At 40.2% G+C, this 23,787-nt stretch overlaps 2 protein-coding genes across 3 annotated transcripts in view; one reads left to right on the top strand and one right to left on the bottom strand.

Moving 5' to 3' along the window:
* Positions 1-22,243, bottom strand: part of LOC121955322 (disks large-associated protein 2-like) — a 113,660-nt gene extending 91,417 nt beyond the window's left edge. The window contains exon 1 of the mRNA XM_042503216.1: positions 21,950-22,243. Within this exon, the coding sequence (XP_042359150.1) occupies positions 21,950-22,085 (136 nt within the window). The 5' untranslated portion in view covers positions 22,086-22,243. The remainder of the gene's footprint in view (positions 1-21,949) is intronic.
* Positions 1-23,787, top strand: part of LOC121955323 (cytospin-A-like) — a 114,206-nt gene that overhangs the window by 75,016 nt on the left and 15,403 nt on the right. For both annotated transcript variants that reach the window (XM_042503217.1, XM_042503218.1), the window contains one exon: positions 14,161-14,239. The gene's annotated coding sequence lies outside the window, so the exon portion shown is untranslated. The remainder of the gene's footprint in view (positions 1-14,160; positions 14,240-23,787) is intronic.

Here is a 23,787-nt window from a genome sequence, read left to right as displayed (position 1 = left end):
ACTAAAATCAAATCAGAACCCTCCAGGGCATTAAGTGATTCTTCTAAATTATAATTTTTTTGCAAGTACAAGATACAAACTATTTGGTAATTTGATTTCCAGTAAAAGCACACAAGGTAATTCCACATGGCTGGCTGCTTTTTTCATGCAAAAAATAAAAAATAAAAGCACCTCATATGACAGATTCAGATAAGATTTTATTTGGATCACCTGCTCAAGCTTTTTCATTTCCCCTTACCATAGAAACAGCTTGAAATGTAGACCAAAATAACTGATAGAAAGTAAGAGTATCTGACATCAGTACAGTATGTCTGCACACAACCTTAGTTGTGTTTCTAGGAGAGCAACTCATTACTGGAAAGCACTCAGAGAGCCCCTCCAGATGCCATGGTGATTGGCTGATGAGGAACAGAAAACTTTACAATACCCAGATTTTTTCAACGAATGAAGGGACTTTGTTAGAAAGGTTTTGTTTGGGTGTCTGGTGGCTCAGTGGATAGAGCGGCGCCGCACATAAGGAGGCTGTGTCCTCGCCGCAGCAGCCACGGGTTCGATTCCAGTCTCGACCCTTTACTGCATGTTGCTCCCTCTCTCTCTCTCCCTTTCACACTTAAACTGTCCTGTCCATTAAAGGCAATAAAAGCCCAAAAAAATAATCTAAAAAAAAGGAGGTTTTGTTGAGGATTTAAGTGAGTCAGACCCAAAACCCACTGAGTTATGGTCATTTGAATTTATAATGTAACTGTAGCGTCACCTATGGACAACATGTCATCACGTTAGGTTTTATTTGGAGTCTGTACATGCGCGATATTTGGTTGCAGTTGTGTATAAATGGGTTATGAAACCGTCTCAGGAAAGACCATTCCACCCTTTGCCAACCTGTTTGAAAATTTAGTTTCTTTTCAGGTTCATCTTATGTGCCATATTTGATGAAAATCAGATGGAATTTATTGGAGAAGTCATGAAAATATTTATTTTGAACACTTAAAGACAGAAAATGTCAATATCGCCTCGTGCCTCTGAGTTCAGAAGCTATGTTTTTAAACTTGAGTGCTTCTTAAATGCTAGAGATATACATATCCTACTTTTCCTCTCAGGATGTGGATTCTTACACCTCAAGTCAGTCAAAAAAAAAGTTGGCAGTTTTATTTTGGCGTCACTGGGCAAAAATCACATAATAAACATTAAGCATATTTTAATTCAAAATAACTGAGGGAAAACTAGACTTGCACACATTCTCTTGGCTGTTTTCAGGCTTTAGAAAATCTTGCCTGTGCCTGGAGACTTTAGCCAATCACAGGTCATTTGACAGAGAGGCTGTTTCTATTGGCTGTACTATATGTGTGAGCACATCCCTTTAATGAAAGCCTGATTCAATGGGGAAGATTTCTGCAGATTAATATGCTACTCCAGAATTGGCAACAACCGTCGTCACTGAAAAGCAACCCAAAATAGGAAGACAGACTCGTCAAAAAGAGAGTCTGATAATAAACGAAACAAAGCACATGTCAATATGCGTAAAGTGTGTTAGAGATGGAGAAATACATATTGCTAATAGTTTAGCTTTTTTGCTAACTGGAGCTGAAAGCTCATAGTTGCACCTTCAAGTTAACATTTATGTAGATAACATTAGCTAGAACTTCGAATCACAGGAGAGCGATCAGCAGCAACCTGAATTCAGCCAGCGCAAATTCTGGGTGACCAGAAAGACCAAACTCCCTGCTGGATCAACAAACTTTCTGATGCTGCCGTTATACAGTTTGAACCGTCGCTGCTGCTAGCCACCAGCCAGATGTGAAAAGCAGTGCTTAGGTTTGTGCAAGTCGAATTTGAGCAACTACAGGTGTCTAAAGGTCTATCTCCAAGCTGCTGCCCGCTCTTCTCCCCCGCAAAGAGGCATGGAGCAAGGCAGAGGGACTGTGGGCTGGCGAAATAGCTTTTTGTCTTATTTGCGGTCTGATAAAGAGAGACAGTACCACAATGAAATACGGTCCAATAAATCAGTGTACGGGAAACACTGAGTTACCTTATGAGGTGCATGCACATGCCCATGGTTGTCTGTTGGGAAGGGCTTAGGACAGAGAGGGGAGTTCTTCAGGAGACGGCTGTTTTTTCAAATTCTGCATTTTCATTTTCATCTTTTGCCTTTTTCAGATGTCAGCCAACCTCAGCTTTAATAAAAGCCACATGGTGGCTTTGTCCATGATATAACTGAGTAGTTTTAGAAATATTCTGACCGAGACAGGCAAAAACATAGTAAGTATTATGAGGTAATAAAGCTGATGCTTTCAAGCTGGATGGCTGTATGTGACACTTCCCAACTTGACAGGTTATACTTAAGAAGCCTGAATGGATTTGGGGATATGGTAGGGCTGCTTGATTATGGAAAAAATAATAATCATGATTATTTAACGATTATTTTAACATGATTCAAAACATCATGCAATTAAAGTCTTGGTCTATTAAAAAGACTAAAAATGCACCATCATGACAAAAGTTTGGATTTGAAGTGACAAAAGAGCTATCCTTGCTACCTGCAAGTGCTGTTGTGAGCTGAACTCTAGTTGGATGCTGTTCTTCTGTTTATATCTATTGCTCACTTTGAAAGTGCTACATTAGACTAGGAGCTGCTGATTCATAAAGTTGAAATAAGGAAATATTTGTACAAGACCTACTTTGATTCACTACAGTAACCTAAACACAGTGTCAGCTGGCTGGCTGGAGATCACCAGGAAGCTTAAAGTTTCTGCTAGGGTAATTAAGCACCGGTAAAAAAAAAAACAAGCTAGGCTAACGGTACTTTCTGTTGGCTATTTTATATGTAATTTTCAGTAAATATCACAATATAAAATATGTGTTTTTCTGATTTGAATAGTAATATTACAAATGCAGGGGATGTTTACGTCTTCAGTCTTTTCTCGAGCACACAGCCGATAGCTACATGGTTTGTTTACATTCAGTAACTGAAGTGCATATTTAATGGATTCAGTGTGGACAGAGAGCTTCAGTGTCACAGGATGCTACATGATAGTTTGACACTTGCTTTCTCTTGGGACACGGTGTCATTATGTCCCATTGAGGTTTGACCTCTGAATCAAGTGGGACACCTGGTAGAAATTGGTAAACTGGTCCAGTCCAGTGTTTGGCATATTATCAAACCAGTTTGAAGATTTTCATACCAGCTCAAACCTTCTTGGTATGGTGGAGGAACTAAACTATGCCGTCACAGATCTTGCCGACAATCTCTACCACGTCTGAAACAATCATTTTAAAATATGGTCAATGAAGATTGTTCTACAGTTTGATCCCAGCCCCTGAAAGGTGTATGTCAACATTTTTTACCACATGCAGACTCCTTTGAGGAAACCAAGACTAGCTCCAGAATTTTCGATAATTAGTTTTGAATTAAACTGTCACCACCAGCGGGATGCCAGACTGTGTTGTCAGTGTTCTCACCTCTGTGTGCTGTGACACATCGGAGCACAGGCCACAATCTTTAAACCTCTTTTGTTTCTGTGGTGACGAACAGATCTATCTAATCCCATGCAATTAAAACGATTAGTGAACACTGAGGCTGCTAAAAGGCCTCAGACTAAATGGTTTCATTTCATTCATGTGCCAGCACACATTTGGGAAAACTCTTTACTTGATTTGGGCACTTCAGAAAATATAGAGAAATGTAGTATTAACATTGCCAGATTGCTGTGTAGTCCATTTTACTAAACCTAACCAGAATAACAAAAAATACCCAGAATTATTCCTGTGTTCATTTATATTGTTTTCTCTTTAAAAGATTTACATCTTAATGACCACAATTCTAAAATTAACCAAACCACTAAATGGACTCAAAAGTGACCTGAAGACCATCCATGAGAGTCCTGACGGATCCCTATTGAGTGCAATATCCAACATTATTGATATTCCACTTCCATGCTCAAGTTGAACTGATGAGCCGAGGGTTTGCTGTTGAGGCCAGGCTGAGGGTGCTGGATGCCAGCAGCCTGCTGGAGTCAAGTAAAAACCTCTTACATAGGCTGCTTCCAAGTGGGCAGAGCCTTCTGATTAGAGGCTAGTTAGAAATTTGCCAAAGTGATTTGAAAGTAGAAAGAATGGTTGAGGAGCGGAAGTCAGTGTTTGTTTGAAATCAAATATAAAAGAAGTTGAAAACACTGCGCGGCTGTTTTGTTCTCACTGTGAATGCAGGACAGCAGCCGAGAAAAAAGCTCCACTTTATCACTGAAGTGATGAAGGTTGGACAACAAATTACAGCTATTTGGATGAAAGCGAATTGCAAACCAGTTGTTTCTTTTTTACAAACACCTGCACTTCACAGGTGTTTTTGACTGAACACCTGTACAGTGCTTTTGTGAAGATCGCTTTCTCTTGCACTGTGCATGTGTGCTCACATGTTTATGATACAGAAACACAAAGCGTCTGAACTTCCAGCTGAGTAAACTAGCTAAGGAGTGCACCCTGCCATTTTCTCCTGCGCGTGGCACTCAGCCCCTGACTGGACGCCGGTTTAGCACATTAGTATTAGCACTCTGAATTCCCAGTGTGGACATGTACCACCTGGCAGGCATCGCAGCCCTGCGTGAGTCAGAACACTTTGACCATTAACGCACGGCAGGTACCATGGCACTGGCAAAGGATCAAGCCATGTGGTAATGTTAACCTTATTGTCCACACACACAGACACACACACGCACAGCCTCTCGTCTGCCCTGACTTGTGCTGATCCTATAAGCGCTCCCAAGAGTGCGATAGACTGAGATGACTGCTACCACCCAGCTTCCTTGCAGACTCACAGCACATCCTATTATCAGCTATGGAGATGTTCAATATGGATGCTGCCAGAGAGAACACACATATGCTCAAATCAATTTCACGCATGATGGTGTACCGTTTAAAACTACATAGGTCGATAAAGCTGATCTCTTTTGTTTCCCCTGGTATGAATTTCAAATGTAAAATCAAAGATCAAATCAAGCACGTATTTGCTTCATATATCTGTTTTTATCCAGTATTTGCTTTTCTGTTTGTTATTGATTATTGTGTATTGTAGGCAAGGATGTATACAGGAATTTAGAGATACGGCCTCCAGTTAAGCAGTGGGTCAGCAACTAAACATATTTTAGCCCCCTAAAAGAAGTTCTACTTCAAAAAAAAAGTGAAAAAAAATCAGTATCAGTTATATGTTTAGCAGTTGGTCTACTGCTGCTTTAATCAGAAATGTTGTTTGTGTTATAGTGTGACTTTGGCTTTTAAAAGTGTTAGTTTGGATTCACCAAAGACACACAACAACACTTACTAACTAACTGATTGAAGCAGTGGCAGACCAGAAGCTCCCGTATTCAGTAAGCCAAAATAACTGTTTTTGTCAATGAAGTCGGGTGACATTGAGGAGACCATTGATAGTGACCTGGAGCCATTAATCACTTCTCTGTTGTTACAGGCAGAAAGGTAATGTGATGAAAATTCTCTACATATAGTGTATACTTTAACTGATTTTGATTTTGGTTTTTTTTTGGGGGGAGGCTAAAATATTTTTTGCTGCCGACCGATGAAGTGAATTTTGAGCTGGAATGAAAATTAATCATTTCTATGTGGATTGTGCACTGATTTTGCACTGATATGACTATGCAAACGTATTCAGAAGGCTGCTTTCTTAAAAAAAACAACTTTTATTTAACAATTTACTTATTGAACATTACACACAAACAAAAATAAAGAACAAATAAAAAATAAAAATAAACATCTGTACTGTATGGTCTTTGCTGACCATTTAAATAAAAAAAGAAATACAGTAAAATAATTTGCTAAATAAACATCAGCACTGTTCAGTATCAGACAACTGCTGACTATTTTAATACTGCCAGTCATTTAGGGACAGGTTGTAAAACAGGAAGTATAGCTTCACAGCATTTACACCTGACAGGAAGCTCCTCTTGCCCTCATAAATGTTCCCTATTGTGATAAAAACTCTGGAGGGTGGAGGAGTACTATGTTTGAGTTATAGTGGAACCATAGAGTGGAACATTCCCCAAAATGTCAGGAAGCACCACAGCTACAGAACAGTCCCTAAGTAGGCATAACAGCTTTGTTGTGATCTCTGCATATTTACATGTTGTTCTTCTTGTTGGGAATTGGAAGGAATCAAACGTCAGATATCAGTTTATTCTTTCAACGTAACCGAAACTCACTACATCTGAACTCAAACTGCGAGCAGCGTCTCCTCTCTTCACACACACACCTGGCACCAAGGCATCGTTTTCTGCATTATATGATCTGTAAAAAAGTTTTCTTATTGGCACATATTGGAAAAAATATATGTTGATGCAGATATGCTCTAATATGTCCATGACAGGCTAATATCTGCCGATAAAAACGGTAAACAGATAAATCAGTCGGGCTCTAGTGAAGATTATCTCGCTAAACTAAATATATAAGTATGACAAACATTAGTTTGCCACTGAGTTTCTTTAATGCAATAATCTAAAATCCAATGGAAAAAAATCACATAGGCTTTTTGACAAGGAAACCAGGCAGCAAAGTTAACTCCTTTGGCGGCCTACAGAAAAATGTCACCCCTTCAGCAATCTTATTTCCCTCAGGAGGTGGAACAAACCAAAAACAGAGCTAAAAGAGAATGAATATTGGAGTTATATTCATAAAATGTCCACCAACGCGGCTCCACATGGTGCTCTGCTTTAAATGAACAACAGTTTGCTCACATGTGGAGCTGAAACAATCTATCAATGAGTTAATAAGTCAAGCAACAAAATTAATCAGCAACAATCTTGATTTGATTAATTCTTTCAAGCAAAAATACTTCAACTTGGTTCCAACTTCCACTGTGAGAGTATGTAAGGTTTTTGTAGTCCTCTGTGGTAGTAACCTGAATATCTTTGGGTAGCAGGTGTTTGAACCAATTTAAGTTTCATCGAAAAAAGTTTACACAGGCTGTATCTTAATTACCATGTGCTTCTGTCAGAACCAGGCAGCAACACCCCAAAAACCACGAGATACGGTCGATGAATCAAAGGGCGGATCTAGCCTTCAAACAGATGCAGGCTGCATATTGACAGGGCAGAGCTTCAGGATTAGAAATCCTAGTTGCTACAGGGATTGCCCTGGCCTTCGTACAACTCTCTGCCCAGGTCTGCACTGCATCATTCTGCCAAGACACAAAGATCCTTTTCGCAGCTATTTTCGACACCATCCCCGTGGTGGCCTCTTTGTCTGGCCAGGGATCACTTGTCACCTTTGTCACCTTGTAAGCAAGAACTGGGGTTTCTGGCTTTACAGCCCTCGGGGGATACTTTTACAGTAACTACACACATAAAACGGCACACATGTGGCTCACTGAAATGCTGCAGGATTTTATTCAGTGAGATTACGTTGTTCAACCATCGTTTTGTGCGTTTGTTTGATCACGTCTTTTCACCCTCTGTTTCTCCGTCTCTCTCTACCCAGCCTCTCTCGCCCTCTCATGATCTCACTCTTCTCTCTCACTCTCTCTGTCACTCTGACTCACTATCTCACGTACCCAGCATGCACACACTCCATCAATGACCATTCAGCCTTGGTTACACACAATGACATACACGACCACATTCACACTTGGACATTCGCTACAACAGAGCTTCAAAATTAGCAGTTACTACTGGCATGACACATTAGGAGAGAGAGTGCAACACACACTAACACACTGTACAATCACACTACTGGAAATGATGAGCTGCAACACACACACTTGCACATTCACTGCCGTAGAGCTTAAGACTACGACAATAGCACAAGCATATCCGTCAATGGTGCGTTATGTGTTTGTATGCCTCTTTTCACACCGATATATCCCACACTCACACACATGCACACCCTGGCCCAGATCCCTCTCATGAAGCAGCACTGTTTGGTAGAAATGTACAGCAGAAGAGAGAGGGGGGCAATGCTACAGCTCCTGAGTATCTCCATGGAAACAGGCTGGAGAGCAGCATATCCCACTCGGCGTACTGTCAGAGACTGAGGATGAATCCAGTCCTCATTAGGGAAGCCAAACCACACCGCACAGCAGGCGGTTGATTCCATTATTAATTGTAACAGCTTTTTCACCCAAAAAACACACACACCTGGATGAGGAGTTTCCTCATGCTCAAAGTAGCCAATACACACCAACTAGCTTATTGGACTTTGAGAAGAGACTCTTTCCTCAGGCTGATTAATGCAGATTGTATGATCTGAGTCCTTGGCCGCCAATGATTTTCCTTCAAACGCCTCACTGTTACTATTTTATCTCCTGGATTTTGTACAGTAACTGACAGCTGACATTGAGAGTGGAAGTCATTCTTGAGTAGTGTTGTCACATTGACTCTATCAACGCTATTTTTGATAGCACAAAAAAAAAATGACATGAGGACATAATATTTAAATTTTTTATTATAACATGTAACTACAACTTTTTTTTTGGTTAGGAGCAGAGAATGATTGTAGTAAACATTATCAACCGGAGAGAGCAAGAAAGCTCAGTTTGTACCAATGTATTACTATTGGGGAAAATCAGCATTGAAACAGTCAGAATTGATATGTTTTGTTCAATCAACACTTCTGACTACTCCATTCTCAAGTCCAAAGAATTAATTATTAAAAAATACATAAAAGCAGGGAATAGCGTTGAGTCTATTTATACAACATGATAAACAATCGCTTGTTCTTTGTTGGGACATGGGGTCATTATGTTCCACTCTTGTGTGGCTTCTGAGACAAATGTTTCAAATTCAGTATACTGTATCGGTCTGGCTCTTCATATCAAAATGGTTTGAAAATCTTAATACCCACCCAAGCCTAGCAAGGCATTCAATCAAAATAAACCTCCTAAATTTCTAAGAATCTGCTGTCAAAATCCCACAGAGCTGAAAGCTTGAGAGTGTAGGTCAAGTGTCCAAGTTGTAGTGGAGTGCAGAGAAGCTTTTCACTGAGGTTGTTTCAAACTGAAATTTAAGTGTCATGAAATTAATGTTGCAGAGACTTTCAAGGTTGATATTCACCTGCACTCACTTAGAAACAGTATGCTGTCCCAGGCATTCATGCTATCACTGCTTTTCTCAATGTCATGTGGTCAACACATGTCTACACAAGCCATTTTTTAGTCTTACATATCCGAAACATTCAACTACATCTCCTGAAAATTATGAAACTCACAAACTCTCACAGTTATCTTCTCAGGTCAAATGTCAGGTGTTTCCACATATTCTTAGGATAAAACAACAAATTGTATCAATCGTGCTTTCTGCTGCCAATACTCAGCTCACTTCTCTAAACGCTCTATATTCAAACTCATATTCACTCTTCCACTCACTCATACACCCACACAGCTTCTCACGCTACCTAACATGGTATTGTACCAAGCACCACTAGGAGGGATTAAAACTGGGAACCAGGATTCTGGTTATTTTCATCCAGCTTCTCTCTCATTTTTTTGCCACAAGACTTAACATCAGGTGCCCAGAAAACACAAACATTTTGGTCATCGCAGCAAAGAAAGAATAAGGGTATACTGTAGACAAGAATAGCACGTCCACGACAACATGTCAGAATTTACTGCTTCTCTCTGCTGTTGGTACATCACTGTCAATAAAATATTCTTGGCTTTGGATTATTGTTTGGACAAAACAAGACGTGGTAATATTTATCACAGTATACTGACATTTTAAAGACCAAAAGATTAGTCATGAATTGAGAAAATAATCAATAATGAAAAGTGAAAATGCATTAAAATATTCATTAATAATCAGTTGCAGTCCTCCTTAATGAAAGCAGCAGTTTGCACTCAGGGAAAGTACATGTGTCTGTGAGATGTACAAATATTGGCTATACAATTCAATTCAGTTTTATTTATAAAGCCAGATACTAAGAATCACAATTTGCCTCAAAGGGGTTTACAATATACTACATCTCTCTGGCCTTGACAGACATGCTTATATGTCTTGATGTGAAGAACAGATCAGATCCAAGCACAGATCCTTGTGGAACTCTGTGACTAATTTTAGCATGCATAGAGGATTCATCATTAATATGTACAAACCGAAACAACAGCATAAAGTCGACCACTGCTTTCAGTAGCGCTGGAAAGTTGAATACTTCACTTTTGCTGAGAGATGAAACAGCTGTATCTGTATGTGATTTTTTTTTCCCCTTTTTTTTGTAAATAACCAATATGATGCGAGAGGCATGTGCCCCCCAGGTCTTTTCCTATTATCAAATCTGGCCCCCATTCAAAAGAAAGTTTGGACACCCCTGTTGTGAAGGGTCCTTGGCTGAAAAACCAATTGAGAACCTCTGGCTTACAGTGTTTGTATACATTGAGTTGAAGCAAGTTAAAATACCAAAATGTCACTAGAAAGATACAAGCAAGTGACACGAGAAAAGATGTTAATTTATAACACTTTGAGATCTAAATAGGTAAGCTGCTAAAATAAGCCAGATCCTGAATCATTAAAATGCAAGTTAATTGCTGGATCTCAGAAAAGTGTCGCTCCCTGAGGTGGTTGTCATTGACACTTCTTGCCGTTATCGAAAAACTGTCAGGGATTTTTTTCCAATGTTGAAATCTAGTAAAAGTCTGAGGAGAAGAAGAGCAGTATTGTGCAGCTCAGCAGACAGACTGACGCAATAAACTGCCAAATTTAAAATGTTTTATGTCTGCAGTTTTAATACTTGGTTCTGCACACGCATAATCATCACCACCATGAATGCAAAAACCGACAGAATACCTAGCTTTATTCCAGTAGTGCCATTTGACTTTCAAGTCATGTCTTGATAATGTTTAACACTGTGAATAAGAGAACATAGACACTATCTTTAAAAAAGATGCTGTGGTTTATCACTTTAAATATCACAGAACTCACTGGTGTTTCTACTGTTGTCCTGCTCTGCACCCAGCAATGAATCAGCTCGTAAGTTAATGGCTGGTTAATCATTCCATCCTGACCTCCAAACCCCTGCAGCAAAACAAAGAGAAAAGATGCCATCAACAGCCAGATGTACTGCAGCTTTAATCCTCAAAAACAAACACTCTGTGTGAGTCAAACGAAGAGGGTATATAAACAAATTACCCGTTTTATAAACTGTGTCAAATGACTGATCGCCCACTTGCAAAATAGGACACAAAAAGCAAAACTGTGGTGTCTTACAGAAATCTTGAACATGACATTGAAAATAATCTCTAGCATGCAGAGGATGTTTCATCACTCTGACCAAACTGAACATCACAGCCAAGTGTCAGCAATAAAGGAGGATGTAAAAAGGAGCTCAAACAGCATTCGATCAGTCCCATCTGTTGGTCAGACCATCCCTCTGTTCGCCTGTCCAGCTGTTTGGTCCAGTTCTTAACAACTATTGGCCAGAGTGCCAAATGTGTTTTAGATATTCATAGTCCTCGGAGGACAACTCAGTCAAAATTCTACGGGACACTGCAAAAGTATGTCAAAATTCTTCCACTAAAATTCCTTGAAATTAGATATTTATGTTGCCTGACATGAAACAGAATTGTCAACTTGTCAGACTGCATTTCTATCATCAGTCTGACATTGCGTCCACTAATTTTCGTGTAGAGGGGAGATTCGATTTTCCCTGAACAAAGAATAGAGCCCCACATATCTGTCTGAATCTAAAGTCATTTTAAGTCCACTGTGGGTCTGCGCCATAACAGCACCGGTGTATGCCTGCAGTATACCTAGTAGGCGTAGTCTGCGCAGTATTTGACAGTTACCGGAGGATGCGCCAGATCCACCACGAAATTTCAGTGGTGGGACCATCGTTTACATCACCCACACAGACACAAACAAGTCAAGGGAGACTGATGAAATGGAGACCTGATGAATGCGTACATAAAATCATATTGTGAACTTTACTGTCCATGCAGGCAATCATTTGTCAACTAGGAATCCTACCATGGCTTTTCCCTGTAGGCTGATACAAACTGATGGTTGATGTGTCAGCTGACAATTAATAGTAACTACTTCTGGCTGACAGATTTACGCTCCAGTTTTCAATGACTTGAACAATTTCTTCTGCTATCCTCAATTTAGGATAAAGTAGTCAAATTACTATGAAATTTGATGAACACATTTATGCTCCTACAGGGATAAACCCTTTTTGACATGATGCAAAATTAGTGTAGTTTGGCATAAAGACCGATAACTGGGGGAAACAGCTAACCTGGCTCCATTCAAAGGTAACATAATCTGCCAACCAGCACCCCCAATGCTCACTCAATGCTGCTGATTAACACTTTATATTGTTTGTTAACCAGACCAGCCTTTAGGAATTATAGACAAAATTTTCCAAATTTTGCCCCTCATCCACACCCACTCCAGCAGCATAATGTGTTAATTTATTCAATTCCAAGACTGTTTAGGGAATCCAGTATGCAGAAATATTTAAAAAGACCATTTTGAGAAATGGCAGTGCCACTTTTTCCATCGCCATAATTTAGCCTAACCCATGTCCAACTTAATACTGAGCTCCCTACAAACAAGATAGCATGACATTATACCATTAGATGCCTTAGATCAACCAGTTTCCTGTGATACAAGTATGTTCATTCTAGCTTTAAAACTTGGCCTGCTACAGTGGATTGTAATAGCTAGTCTTCACTCTTCACTAGGCCTGTGGAATTTAAAGAAAGCCAAATATCACAATATTTTTGACTAAATACCTCGATATAGATATTGCAACAATATTGTATGGTTGACTACTGGTGCTTTTACAAAATATTTACACAATGATATTTTTGATAAATTATCATTAATGTGAATATAATGAAAATTCTATAAATAATAAAACAGCCTGCTCAGTTCAGATAATTACATCACTTTACTGTAATGCAACCTTTAACAGCATCATAATATTCAAAATCTAAGCAAATATCTAGTCTCATATGACATTATCGATAAAATATCGATATGTTGCCCAGCTCTTTTACTCATTTTTGCTACGTTCAGATTCTGCCCGTCAAACCTGGTGCAGCTGAAACGCTGTCATACTATTTTCACAATAATTGCAGGGGTTTGAGTGAAGATGACAAGCAGATTTGTTCTTAATCATAACTATAGATGTATTTATTATGTAAATACATACAACTTGTATTGTCAGTAATAAGTAGTCAATAAGTATGTTGTTGCACTTGATCCCATTTAAGGGTCATCTATAGACCTTTGTATGGACACCACCCTGGGTCTTAGGCCGGGGGCATCTGCACCCTTTGACCCCGTCAACGGTGGGCCTGATCTGTACAAAAGCCAAAGTGTTACTTGGCAACAGGGAAATATTCCTGTTACTTGTCTGGCCATGAAATAATCTGGCACATAACCCTCTGTGAAAAGTCAAGCTGTCATTTCTACTTTTTGGTTTAACATCCTTTATGTTAAGCTAAGCTAACTGTCTGCTGGCTCCAGCTACATATTCACTGTAAAGATAGGAGAGCAGTATCAATCGTCTCATCTAACTCTCAACAAGAAAGCCAATAGGCATATTTATTTCAAAATGAGTCAGTCAGTGTGTAGTCCATTTTGCCCAGCATTCCCATAGTCTGTGTGTAATAAATGTTGCAGCCTCTAGGGGCTGCTGGCGGGGCTTTCCACTCTTTATTCTGATTGGGAACCAGCTAAATGAGGCGTTTCGGGATGCCAGTGTATCTGCTGGAGAATCAGAGCAATAAAAAGCCGCCTGGGAGACGCAAGGAGCTAAGATTCTTCTCCCCTGAGATCCTCCTCTGCATCCCAGTGCAACACATGACAAATGACCACCTCAGACACCTTACGACACATGATAGCAGCTTGATTCAGTCCACACATCTGTCTGAGTGTGCCTGTATGGATACATATAGGTGTGCCTTTAGCTCACTGTTTGTACAGCCTATTAGGATACGGATCATGTTGCAAGGGCAAACGCTGTTTGCACAGTTTGTGTGTGTGCCTGCATGTGTCAGGACACAAGGATTAATGCATCCAGTGATAAAGAGCATCTGTCAACCTTCTGGTGCATATCACAGTACAGTTATAGAAGAACCTGACATGTTATCTGATCTGTATGCAAACACAAATGAGCATGAATATTTGTTTAAAAACGGTGATGTTTTTGCATCTCTTTTTTTTCCAGGTCATACATAACCAACACGTTTGTGATTTTCTGGGCAAAGAAATCCAGGAGATAAATGGAGCGCAAGACACTGTAAAAGGTTTCAACACTCATGCACACACACACACACACACACACACACACATAGAAAAGCCCTGAAGCCCTGTCAAACAGCAGAATGCAGGATTTGGATATCGCTGCAGCACCAGCTAGTCTTCATCTCTTATTATGGCAATAAGAAGGGTGTGTGTGTGTGTTTGTGTGTGTGTGTGAGAGAGAGAGAGAGAGAGAGAGAGAGAGGTGAAAGTGATGAACCCTCATTAGGTCACTTACAGGTTCAGGCTTTCAGGTTTCAGACCTAACGTGATTGAGGGATGGAGGGATTTTAGAGAGATGGCACTGCTCAGCTGTTGGCTAGCAGGTTTCTGAAATCACAGAGTGATGGAGTAAGTTCTGCTACAGCCCCTCCCCCCTATCATTACTCTGTCCCCATCTACCTGCTGCCGTTATCCTTATCTCCCCCTTTGTTTCATCTCTTCATCTCGAATTCCCTCCATCTATGAATAATAAGGCACTAAGACAAACAGAAATTGACAGGAAGAGTGTTTTTTTCCTCCCTCTACAGCCCAACAGAACTGATAAAAATGATTACATAATGATTAACTACTGGTACCATGAAAGAGGGCAGCCTGTCAGTTATTTTCAAGCTGAGGATTGTGCCGACGTTAGTGGCCGAAAGAAGATCGATGGAAAGCTGTTTGACCACATTGTCAAGATGAAAATCCCCTTGTTGCCCATCGAGAAGCCTGGCTGAGGAGCAATCCCTCCCACCCTGCTGGATTCTGTTACACACACATACATACGAACACACACACCTGCACGGATTGCTGTGATTGAGGGGGGAGAAGAGGTGCTTCTCCTCCACAACTGAAGCATGTATTTTGTCATATCAGGCAAATCTCTATCCGTTGCGTGGAATACCAATTACCCAATCTGCTGTGCCAACTTATCATCTACCTGTTAAATTCACATACACACAAGGCTGTAACAGTTTCATGGAAAATGTCTCAAGAAAAAAACCCACAAAAAAGCAACGTTTTTCTGGACAAGTCTTCTTACCTTGCAGCGAGTCTATGTTCCGGAGACATTGGAGCACATATGCGGCGTGTCTTCACACGATGACAGGGAAGCGGCGGACAGTCATGCAGAGGTGTTTCACATCTGAGAACGGAGGGGGAAAGCAGGATTTCTCCTCTGTTTTTCTGTTCCTTTCTTGTTATTTTTTTCAAAGCCTTCTGTGGAATGGAGCACTGACAGAGGAGGAAGAGGAGGAGGAAGAGGAGGTGGAGGAGGAAGAGGAGGTGGAGGTGGAGGAGGAGGAGGAGGAGGAGGAGAGGGAAGGCTAAGGAGGGAGCAGTCTGCCGGGCTGGGCTGCTGTGGATCACCTGGAGCAGTGTTGGGCTCCGCATTTACTCCTCCACTGCAGCAGTGCGAGGCAGCGGCGCGAGCTGCATGTTGCTCCCAAAGATCACCGCAAAACAAGGACACGGAGTCTCCATCTGCTGGATTCAGGATTCTGCAGCTCTGTAGCTCCACACGCTCCTATCCCCATCAGCATGCACACTCATGCTGTCCCTTTTCTCCTCTGGGTTTCTATCTGCATCTCTTGTCTCTGTGTGCCTTTGCCTCACACTCCTTTCCTTCTCAGGGGAGGTTTATAACGAGTCACAAACGTGTTGCCGTGTCATTTGGGCTCTCACTTTTCTTGCTCTGTGTCCTCGTACTGACTGGTGCATGTGGTCATACGTCTGGTACTCTTGGTGATTAAACGTCAAGCTCAATAAAGCCTCAGCCAACCTCACGCTTTCCTTGCGATGACATCACTCCTCTGACCGAAAGGGAGGGGAGTCGTTCCCTGGTCTTGCCGGGACCCTGCTTACGTCACCAAGATCAGACACGTTTCTCAGGCCATGTGCAGGTGTTTAAACAGCATACGATCCACGGAGAAAGTTGCCGAGAACTGACCAACAGGAAGCATGCCAAAACTGATGGGTCCACTTCACCCGCACCAGATCCAAGTAAATTACAACACGAGTCTTTCTGTCTGTCAACGTCGCAAGATGACCTCTTATCCAAGCTAGAGCCACAAATTTCACCAAGCAGCAGAACGACACTTGCTCTCCAAGTCCAACCGCCCTCAAATTCCCCTCACGTCCTCCCTCCTTCACCAGTCTCTTCTCTGTCCTACAGCACAGCAGAGCTTCTGAGGTTGAGAGACAATCTGAGAGAGGAATAAATACAGATTTGGAAAGGATCATATTGATTTTAGGCCCAATGTAAGACTTATTGGTATTCTGAAGGAGTAGAGGTGCTACTCAAGAGAAATATGAGTGCTCCTTAGATGAAAAAGACTCATCAGCAATAGCTAATGCAGATAGAGGAGAAGGACCGCTTCAGTGAGGACACTGAAAGACAAAGCTAACACACAAAGATGTAAAACCTTGTGAGAGTGAAAACTGGATGCCTTGATGTTTTCTTCAACTGTTTCCTACACGTCTTCTGTGCAGGTGAATTTCTGGAAGGAGACAAAGGTTTTCAACCCACTATCGGCTCCTGCCAACTAAACGGTCGTGATGGATTGTCACCACACTCTCTTCAGCCTCGCTTTCTATTATTCCACTCGTGTGTATGCAGACTGACAGCAGTTTAAAGTGGACTGAAACTAGTCCTCTTTAGGTGGTTGATTACAGTATGTATTCTTAGATGTTTTGTTGACCCTCCATATTTGAATGGGTACCAAGCTACATTTTAAAGTTTTAAAGGAGCAGAGTGTCAGATTTAGTGGCATCTGTCAGTGAGGATTGCAGATTACAGCCAGCCGAAAAATTTCTCATGTGACAAACTCCTGATAAGGATTCCTCCAGAGTTCATTGTTCAGGAGGTTTTCATGGGGAGCCAAATAATCCACAGGGTTGTCTTCCTCTCTAATACAAATGGACTCTGTGATTTAAATCAGTAAAAACACTGGACAAAGCAATGCCGTTGTGCTTGTTACAAATGAACTGCTTACCCAGGTACTGCTATTATGTGCTCACCTATTTTCTCTGAAAACTTATGATCCAGCTGTTCAGGAAGTTTTTATCGGGAGCCAAATTCTCAGCAGAAGTCTCTACCGCTTCAAAATAAACGGAACCAGTGACTTTAACTGGTAAAGACAACAAATAATGCAGTTTCATGTTAAAAAACAGTGTTTTTTCTATGCTGTTTGGATCACTGCGGAGGGGCTGCTAACTATGGTGGCAGACGCAAAAATACAAATAGCGCTATCTAGAGCCAGTGTTTGGTTTGTCCATTCGGGGCTACTATTGAAACAAGGCTGTGCAACATGATGACCTCCATTAACAAAGACTCGCTCCTTATGTAGATATAAACTGGTCATTCGAAGGTAATGAAAACACAGTAATTCTTATTTTCAGGTGATAAACAATAAAGAAAACATGCATGTTATATTATATTACATATCTGCCAATATGCCCCCCTAAATCCTACACACTGGACATATAAAATAAGCTGCCTTCTCTATAAACCTACACACCCATTTTCTAAACTGCCGAGTCTCAAATAAAAACAAGATGAAAAAATTATATATCACTGTCTAATTTTGCCAAAACATTGTGGACACAAAGATGTAAATTAGTTAAAACTTTAATAGTTATTTAACCTAATAGTCATCATGAATATCGAGACTGTAGAGGCAACACAAGAGCTGCTTTGTACAGCCCGAGCTGATTGTCATAGTTTGCATTTAACTATATAAACAGTTATCTATTTAATTCATTTCATTGAGGACATTTCTAACAGCAGAGAGACACAAAGCAATCTTTGAGCTCTAATGATTCCTTTAAGTTTATTCCTAACAAATTAAGGCTTACACTACTGCTTACATTAACTGTGAAGGAGCAAAAGAAAGCCCTTTATGTGAATGCACGTTTCCAACACAGCACACAGTCTGTAGTGAATTCTGAAATGGCCAGTTTTTGAAATACACCAATAGATGTGTCACAGCATCGTTTCGATATCTTATCAAGCCAACAGTCCCACCTAGTGGTGTAGCAGTGATCTGAAGTGCTTGTGGAAAAAAATTACAGCTTTACACATTTGAGCTGCAATCCTCTTCTAGATTAAAATCTATAGAAACGCCAGAAATGACAACTGCTGCTCATGCTAAATTCTAAATCTTAAACTTGTGCACATTAGGTCACAAACAGCATCACTTCTCTTGCTTGCTCTATATTCCTTAAAATAATCCAGCTCATGCAATAATTAACACTCTTCCTCAACCTTGAGAAAATGATGAGCAAGGTATGATCAAGAGCAACTTCTGCAAATGGCTGATAAAGAAGAAAAAAAAAAACTCTGAACAATTCTTTAGGTTATGCACATCAAACAAGCAGAGATGTTCCCGTATCCACGTTCACTTCATCTGGAGCCTTTGTGCTGACAAAGCCTGTAAAAGCACAGTAGGACCCTACACACGATTAACTTGCTGATAATCTCTGATGTGTGGTTGGGCTGAAACTTCGCTGTCAGCTCATTTATAATGCGTAAAAGACTTTCAGAATGGGATTAACAAGTATATGATCATTGTTTGAGCAAATGCTGTCAAACTTTAGATCCTGCAGTCTTTATTTAAGGATAGTCTTATGATTTAGACAGACACTGCATCACTGCAGACACAAGGTAACAATTAGTGTTGGTAAATGTGCAAAACGTCCCTGAGATATTAATGAGCAGAACAAACAGGTAAAGCTTCAGTGTAAAAATAGCCAAACCTGACCTCAAAATGTTTGTTCATCTGTGAATTATCCATCAACAACCATGCTCCCAGCGACAAGCAAGTTCTATTCTCATGTCAGGAGTGTCTCGAGAATACTTGTGTCAGTTTGTGATATTTATAACCAAGAAATTAAAATCCACAAAATTTAAGATTACTGCTTCATGATTTCGTCTTGGCCTTTGGCTTCAAAAGCATCATGGTGATAGTGATACTATTTGAGGTTTATGCTGATGTGAGCCAGCATTTGATCATCTACGATGCCCAAAAATGCCAAGAGAAAGGCAGCGGACCCCTGCAGTGCTTTTTCCTTGGATAGTTCTCAATGCTCTGACCTCTGCTGAAAGAAGGAGTCGTGCAGAGTTTACCTAATTAATGACTATCTCCTTTATGTGCCGTGCCCAAATCCTCCACGCATCACAACAGCTAACACCTCCACCACGCTATGTGCATCTGATTTTCTGTCTTCACCTACCCGTTATTTTCTTTCCCATCATGCACTAGGCTAGATGTTAGAGAAACATCTCATGTGTCAGATCACATGCAACATAAACGTATGCAGTACAACGAAAGAAAAGCAGGAATTATTCTTTGTCATTGTACGATAACGGTGCAAAGAACCGAGCTTATGCAAAGACCTGCTGAATTGCGCTGTGATATAAAGCTGCGCCTAATCAATATCTTTATATTAACCACGGATGAAATTAATATCGCTACATCCACAGTCTTACACAATGCACCACATACCCAGTGATGGTACTGTGGTTCAGCATTTGTGTTAATAAACAGGATGTAACCACAGTCTGCTGTGGATATCGATGGTGCCAACCTCAGGTCTACCTGCAACTCAAAATAATTTTATAAGTTCAGCTCCTAACAAGGTATCATATATTTAAGCAATATCACGAGTGGGAGTGCTGTTGCACTAAATATCAGAGGCCTCGTGCTTACAACCAAATCACAGCACAACCTCAAGTGGAAAATGGCTTTTAAACAACAGATCTACAATCATCCTTTTTAAGTTAACAGTAAAAACCAACAACAGCTTGTCATTACAACAAACATAAATATATTACAGTGATGTTGTGATGTAAATCTTCAAATTATTCCCATGCAGCATTTTCCATGACTATGAGACTTAAAAAACTGGATTATAGAGTTGGCTGTACGGTCTGGTGTACAAGCTTAAACCTGTTCGATTTTATGCAAACCTAGTGAACCGGCAAGAGATCAAATTTCAGTAGAGGAGGAAGGAGCTGTGAATGTTGTGTTTATTTGTTGGAAAGTTTGTGGTTTTTTGGGTAAACGAGAGAAGACATGGCGGAGTTAATCTATCAAAGACTGTGCAAATGTTGCAACATTTTGGATTTTAAGTCGATGAAAGACATGTCCTAACTGACTGCAAGGGCCGCTTTGAAAAGAGGTTGTAAAAAGTACAACCATAGGGAAATAGCAAGTACTCATCCATCTTTTAATCAATTACATCTCCAGTTTGATCTTGAGCACACAACTGATATTTACATGGTTTGTTAACATTACAGAAGTGCATATTAAATGTGTGTGGATAGGGAGCTCCAGTGTTACACTATGCAATGAGTAGTCGAACGTTTGTTTGCTGTTGGTACACACTGCAGTATGTTCCACTCAGAAATGGTTGTTGAGTCAAGTGCGACACCTAGTGGTGAAATTCAGTATACGGGTTTGCTGTTTGGCTTAATATTAAACCAGTTTGGGGGTTTTTTAAATGTGCTCAGTAGACTAAGGTCTCATTATTATTCCCTTTGTGTACGCAAATAGATAGATAGATCAAACAGTAAAACTAAACAGCGCTGTTCAAATATTTAAACCAAGATTCTGTTACTGAGTTGCCAATTTCTAGCCTCGATTCCTAGCGGCCATTGTTTTACACGGTCCTTTTCACATTAAGTTACCCACCAGCAGGTGCAAAGCATCTTGGTTGTTGTAGGTTTTTTACCTCTTGAGCAAAACACCCTTTTTCTGTGTTTTCTCAGGTCACATAGCACCAATGTCAAAATGATTTGCGTCTTTCTACTGCAGAGACAACTTAGTTTTGTGTGAGGGACTGATTTATAACTGCGAAATACTTCTTAAATGGGATTATTTTGACAGTGAGAAAACTTAAGAATATCACCACCTTTATCCTTAATCGTCTATGAATAAAGTTTACACCATTAGCAAATACAAACTACAATCAGCCACAGTGGTCTGATCCTATTTGAGAAAAATGATTGCTTGAAAAGAACAAAGAGGTTGCTATCGTCATCCCCTCAGATCCCTACTACTATACAGCCATTATATGAAAAGTAAAAAGAAGCTGCTTATAAATGTGAATGACATCTCCTCATTATGTTTGACTTAATCACCCCTCCCACCTCTTACCTGAGTCCTTCTCAAAGAAAAGACAGCAGTGAGTCTGTAGTAGCCATGGTAACACCTGTGACAGATGAAAAGATGGATGACAGATATAGTACAATACAGCTGAGTCACGACACACACACACACACACACACACACACACACACTGACTGAATTGAGGGGAGCAGCACAATGGGAACGTGTGGGCATTCACAGACAGGAGAAAACTTGACGGAGAAGCTGTGGGTACCCTCCATTCACAATGGCACCTCCACCCCTCCCTCCACCTCCAAACACACGTATGACAGCATCTCACCCACACCTCATGCATCACTCAGTGCTGCTGATTGATAAGTGCAGGAAACACCCTGACAAGTGCCAAATAATCATTCAGTTAGTGACTCATTCATGCGCTGCAGAACTTTCTGACATTTACACTTTTAAGTCTGACCAGGTGCGACACCATGGCTTCACCTGGTCCAAAAGAAAAACAACTCCATCAGACCTCATTTAGATGCACTTGAGATAACAGTCAATAACAACAACAGGCTCGGCTGCAGGCTCGCTTCATGCACAATCACGATGCGCGTTCCCTCTTACCTTTTTCAGCGCTGACATCTTCCTCCTCAGAGAAGGTCACTTCTTCCTCGATAGTAAACGGGCGGTTAATAGGTGAAAGGCGATCATGTCTCCTGGTTTCCCTGAAAGCCTTCATTGCCTCGGTCGTTAGAAACATCTGCGGCAGAGCGGCCGTAGTTTCCCATGATGACGGCGGCTTCTCGGTGCTTTCTTTTCCGACGCGAGTCCTGATGCAGACTTCATTCTCTGGAGATGAATTATAATGCACTGATGTTGTTGTGGTCACTGGTAGCACAGCTCCGCTTGTGAAGGCAGCCAGTATCAGGCGCCATTTTTCTACAAAGTCTGCACCTACAGTAGCCCTACTTGTGTTGAAATAATAATAACATAAAATACATAACGTTACACGTAACTTTAGCAGCCTAACACAAACAGAAAAAGTATTATAAAGTAGGCGCTTCCATTTTAATGGATGCATTAGATGAGAATGACGTACATCATTAAAAGTGTAAATACACAGATTTAGTAATGTGTGGATCAATCACGGTTAATAATGATAAACGTGGCTTTTACATGAAAAAACAAGAAGTTCTTTATCTAGTTTGTGAAAGGTATAGGCTAAAACATCAACATACAACATTATTTTAAAATGAGTTAAACTTAAAGAAATTAATAGTTTGCAACCATAACTGTCATTTTTTAAAATGTTCCGTACTGTTTTTATTTGCATTCTTTATTATTTTAAATTGATTATTTTATATGAATAATAACTTTAAACTTCACTGGCAAAGCTACAAAGTGCTTTACAATAAAATAAGGAATGAAGAAGTGCATCAAATCCATTTTGTAAAAGATGACATTAGAATTAAACAATTGTAATGAATAACAATTAGTCAATAGAAAGATATGGGCTAATTTGTTTCAAAGGTCTATTCTAGGATTTGGTGGTATCCACAGTACTACTGCACAAAAGTCACTTTAAACTTTGTTATTTTAGCCAGGTTATATTGATTATACACATTTATTTCTCAGTAGTCTCTAAAAAATAAGTAGTAATGTCAGTAATCTCGCTAAAATACAACCAGAGCATACAGGAAATATGTATACAGTAATAAAAAAGAGATTTCAGAATAAAACTACTTCAACAGGCAACAAGTATTTAATATGACCTCCCTTTCCACTTAGCATGTCTTGAGCTCTCTTGGGCACATAATATGAGATTTAAAATACTAATATACTTTTGCACAGTACTGTATTTGCAGAAATGTTTTTTATATATATATATTTTCATCAATTTATAATAGAAGTGGTAGTAAGTCATTGCTTTGCACATCACAAGTCTTAAGCCTTTGCACTCAAGTCTTGAGATGAGACAGGCAAGTTTCTAGTCAAGTCCCACATCAAGGTTTCTGGTTTTCTGGTTTATAATCACCTGCAAATTGTTGAATTGTTGTGTTTTTGTTACCTTAGAATGAGCTGTTTGTGTAGCAGGTCCTTCTCTACGGAGTATGTCATTTTATTTGTAGCCCTGTATAGACAAACCAAACACAGGCTGTAGCGTGATTTCCACTGTAGTTCTCCTCCACACCTGGCACACAGAAGTAGTTGCAGTTCTGTAACCTCACCACCAGATGCCAGTAAATCATACACACTAGACCTTTTAAATGGGATTTAATGGTGGTTATTGGCTTTACTTGTGTGATTAAAATAACCAAAGTCTTTACTTACTGAAATAATTTTTAATATGTGAAGGATGTCCTTCAACAACTGCTCTTTATGTGCCCTTGGGCAAGGTGCTTTACTCCAGCAGAGCTTCATGACGGGCCAGATTTGGTCGACTGCTGTGTCACTGGGCAGCT

Source organism: Plectropomus leopardus, chromosome 16 (genome assembly GCF_008729295.1).
Source record: "Plectropomus leopardus isolate mb chromosome 16, YSFRI_Pleo_2.0, whole genome shotgun sequence".
NCBI classification, from domain to species: domain Eukaryota; kingdom Metazoa; phylum Chordata; class Actinopteri; order Perciformes; family Serranidae; genus Plectropomus; species Plectropomus leopardus.
Note: the sequence above shows the minus strand (reverse complement) of the source record. Positions and strands in the feature narration are given on the sequence as shown.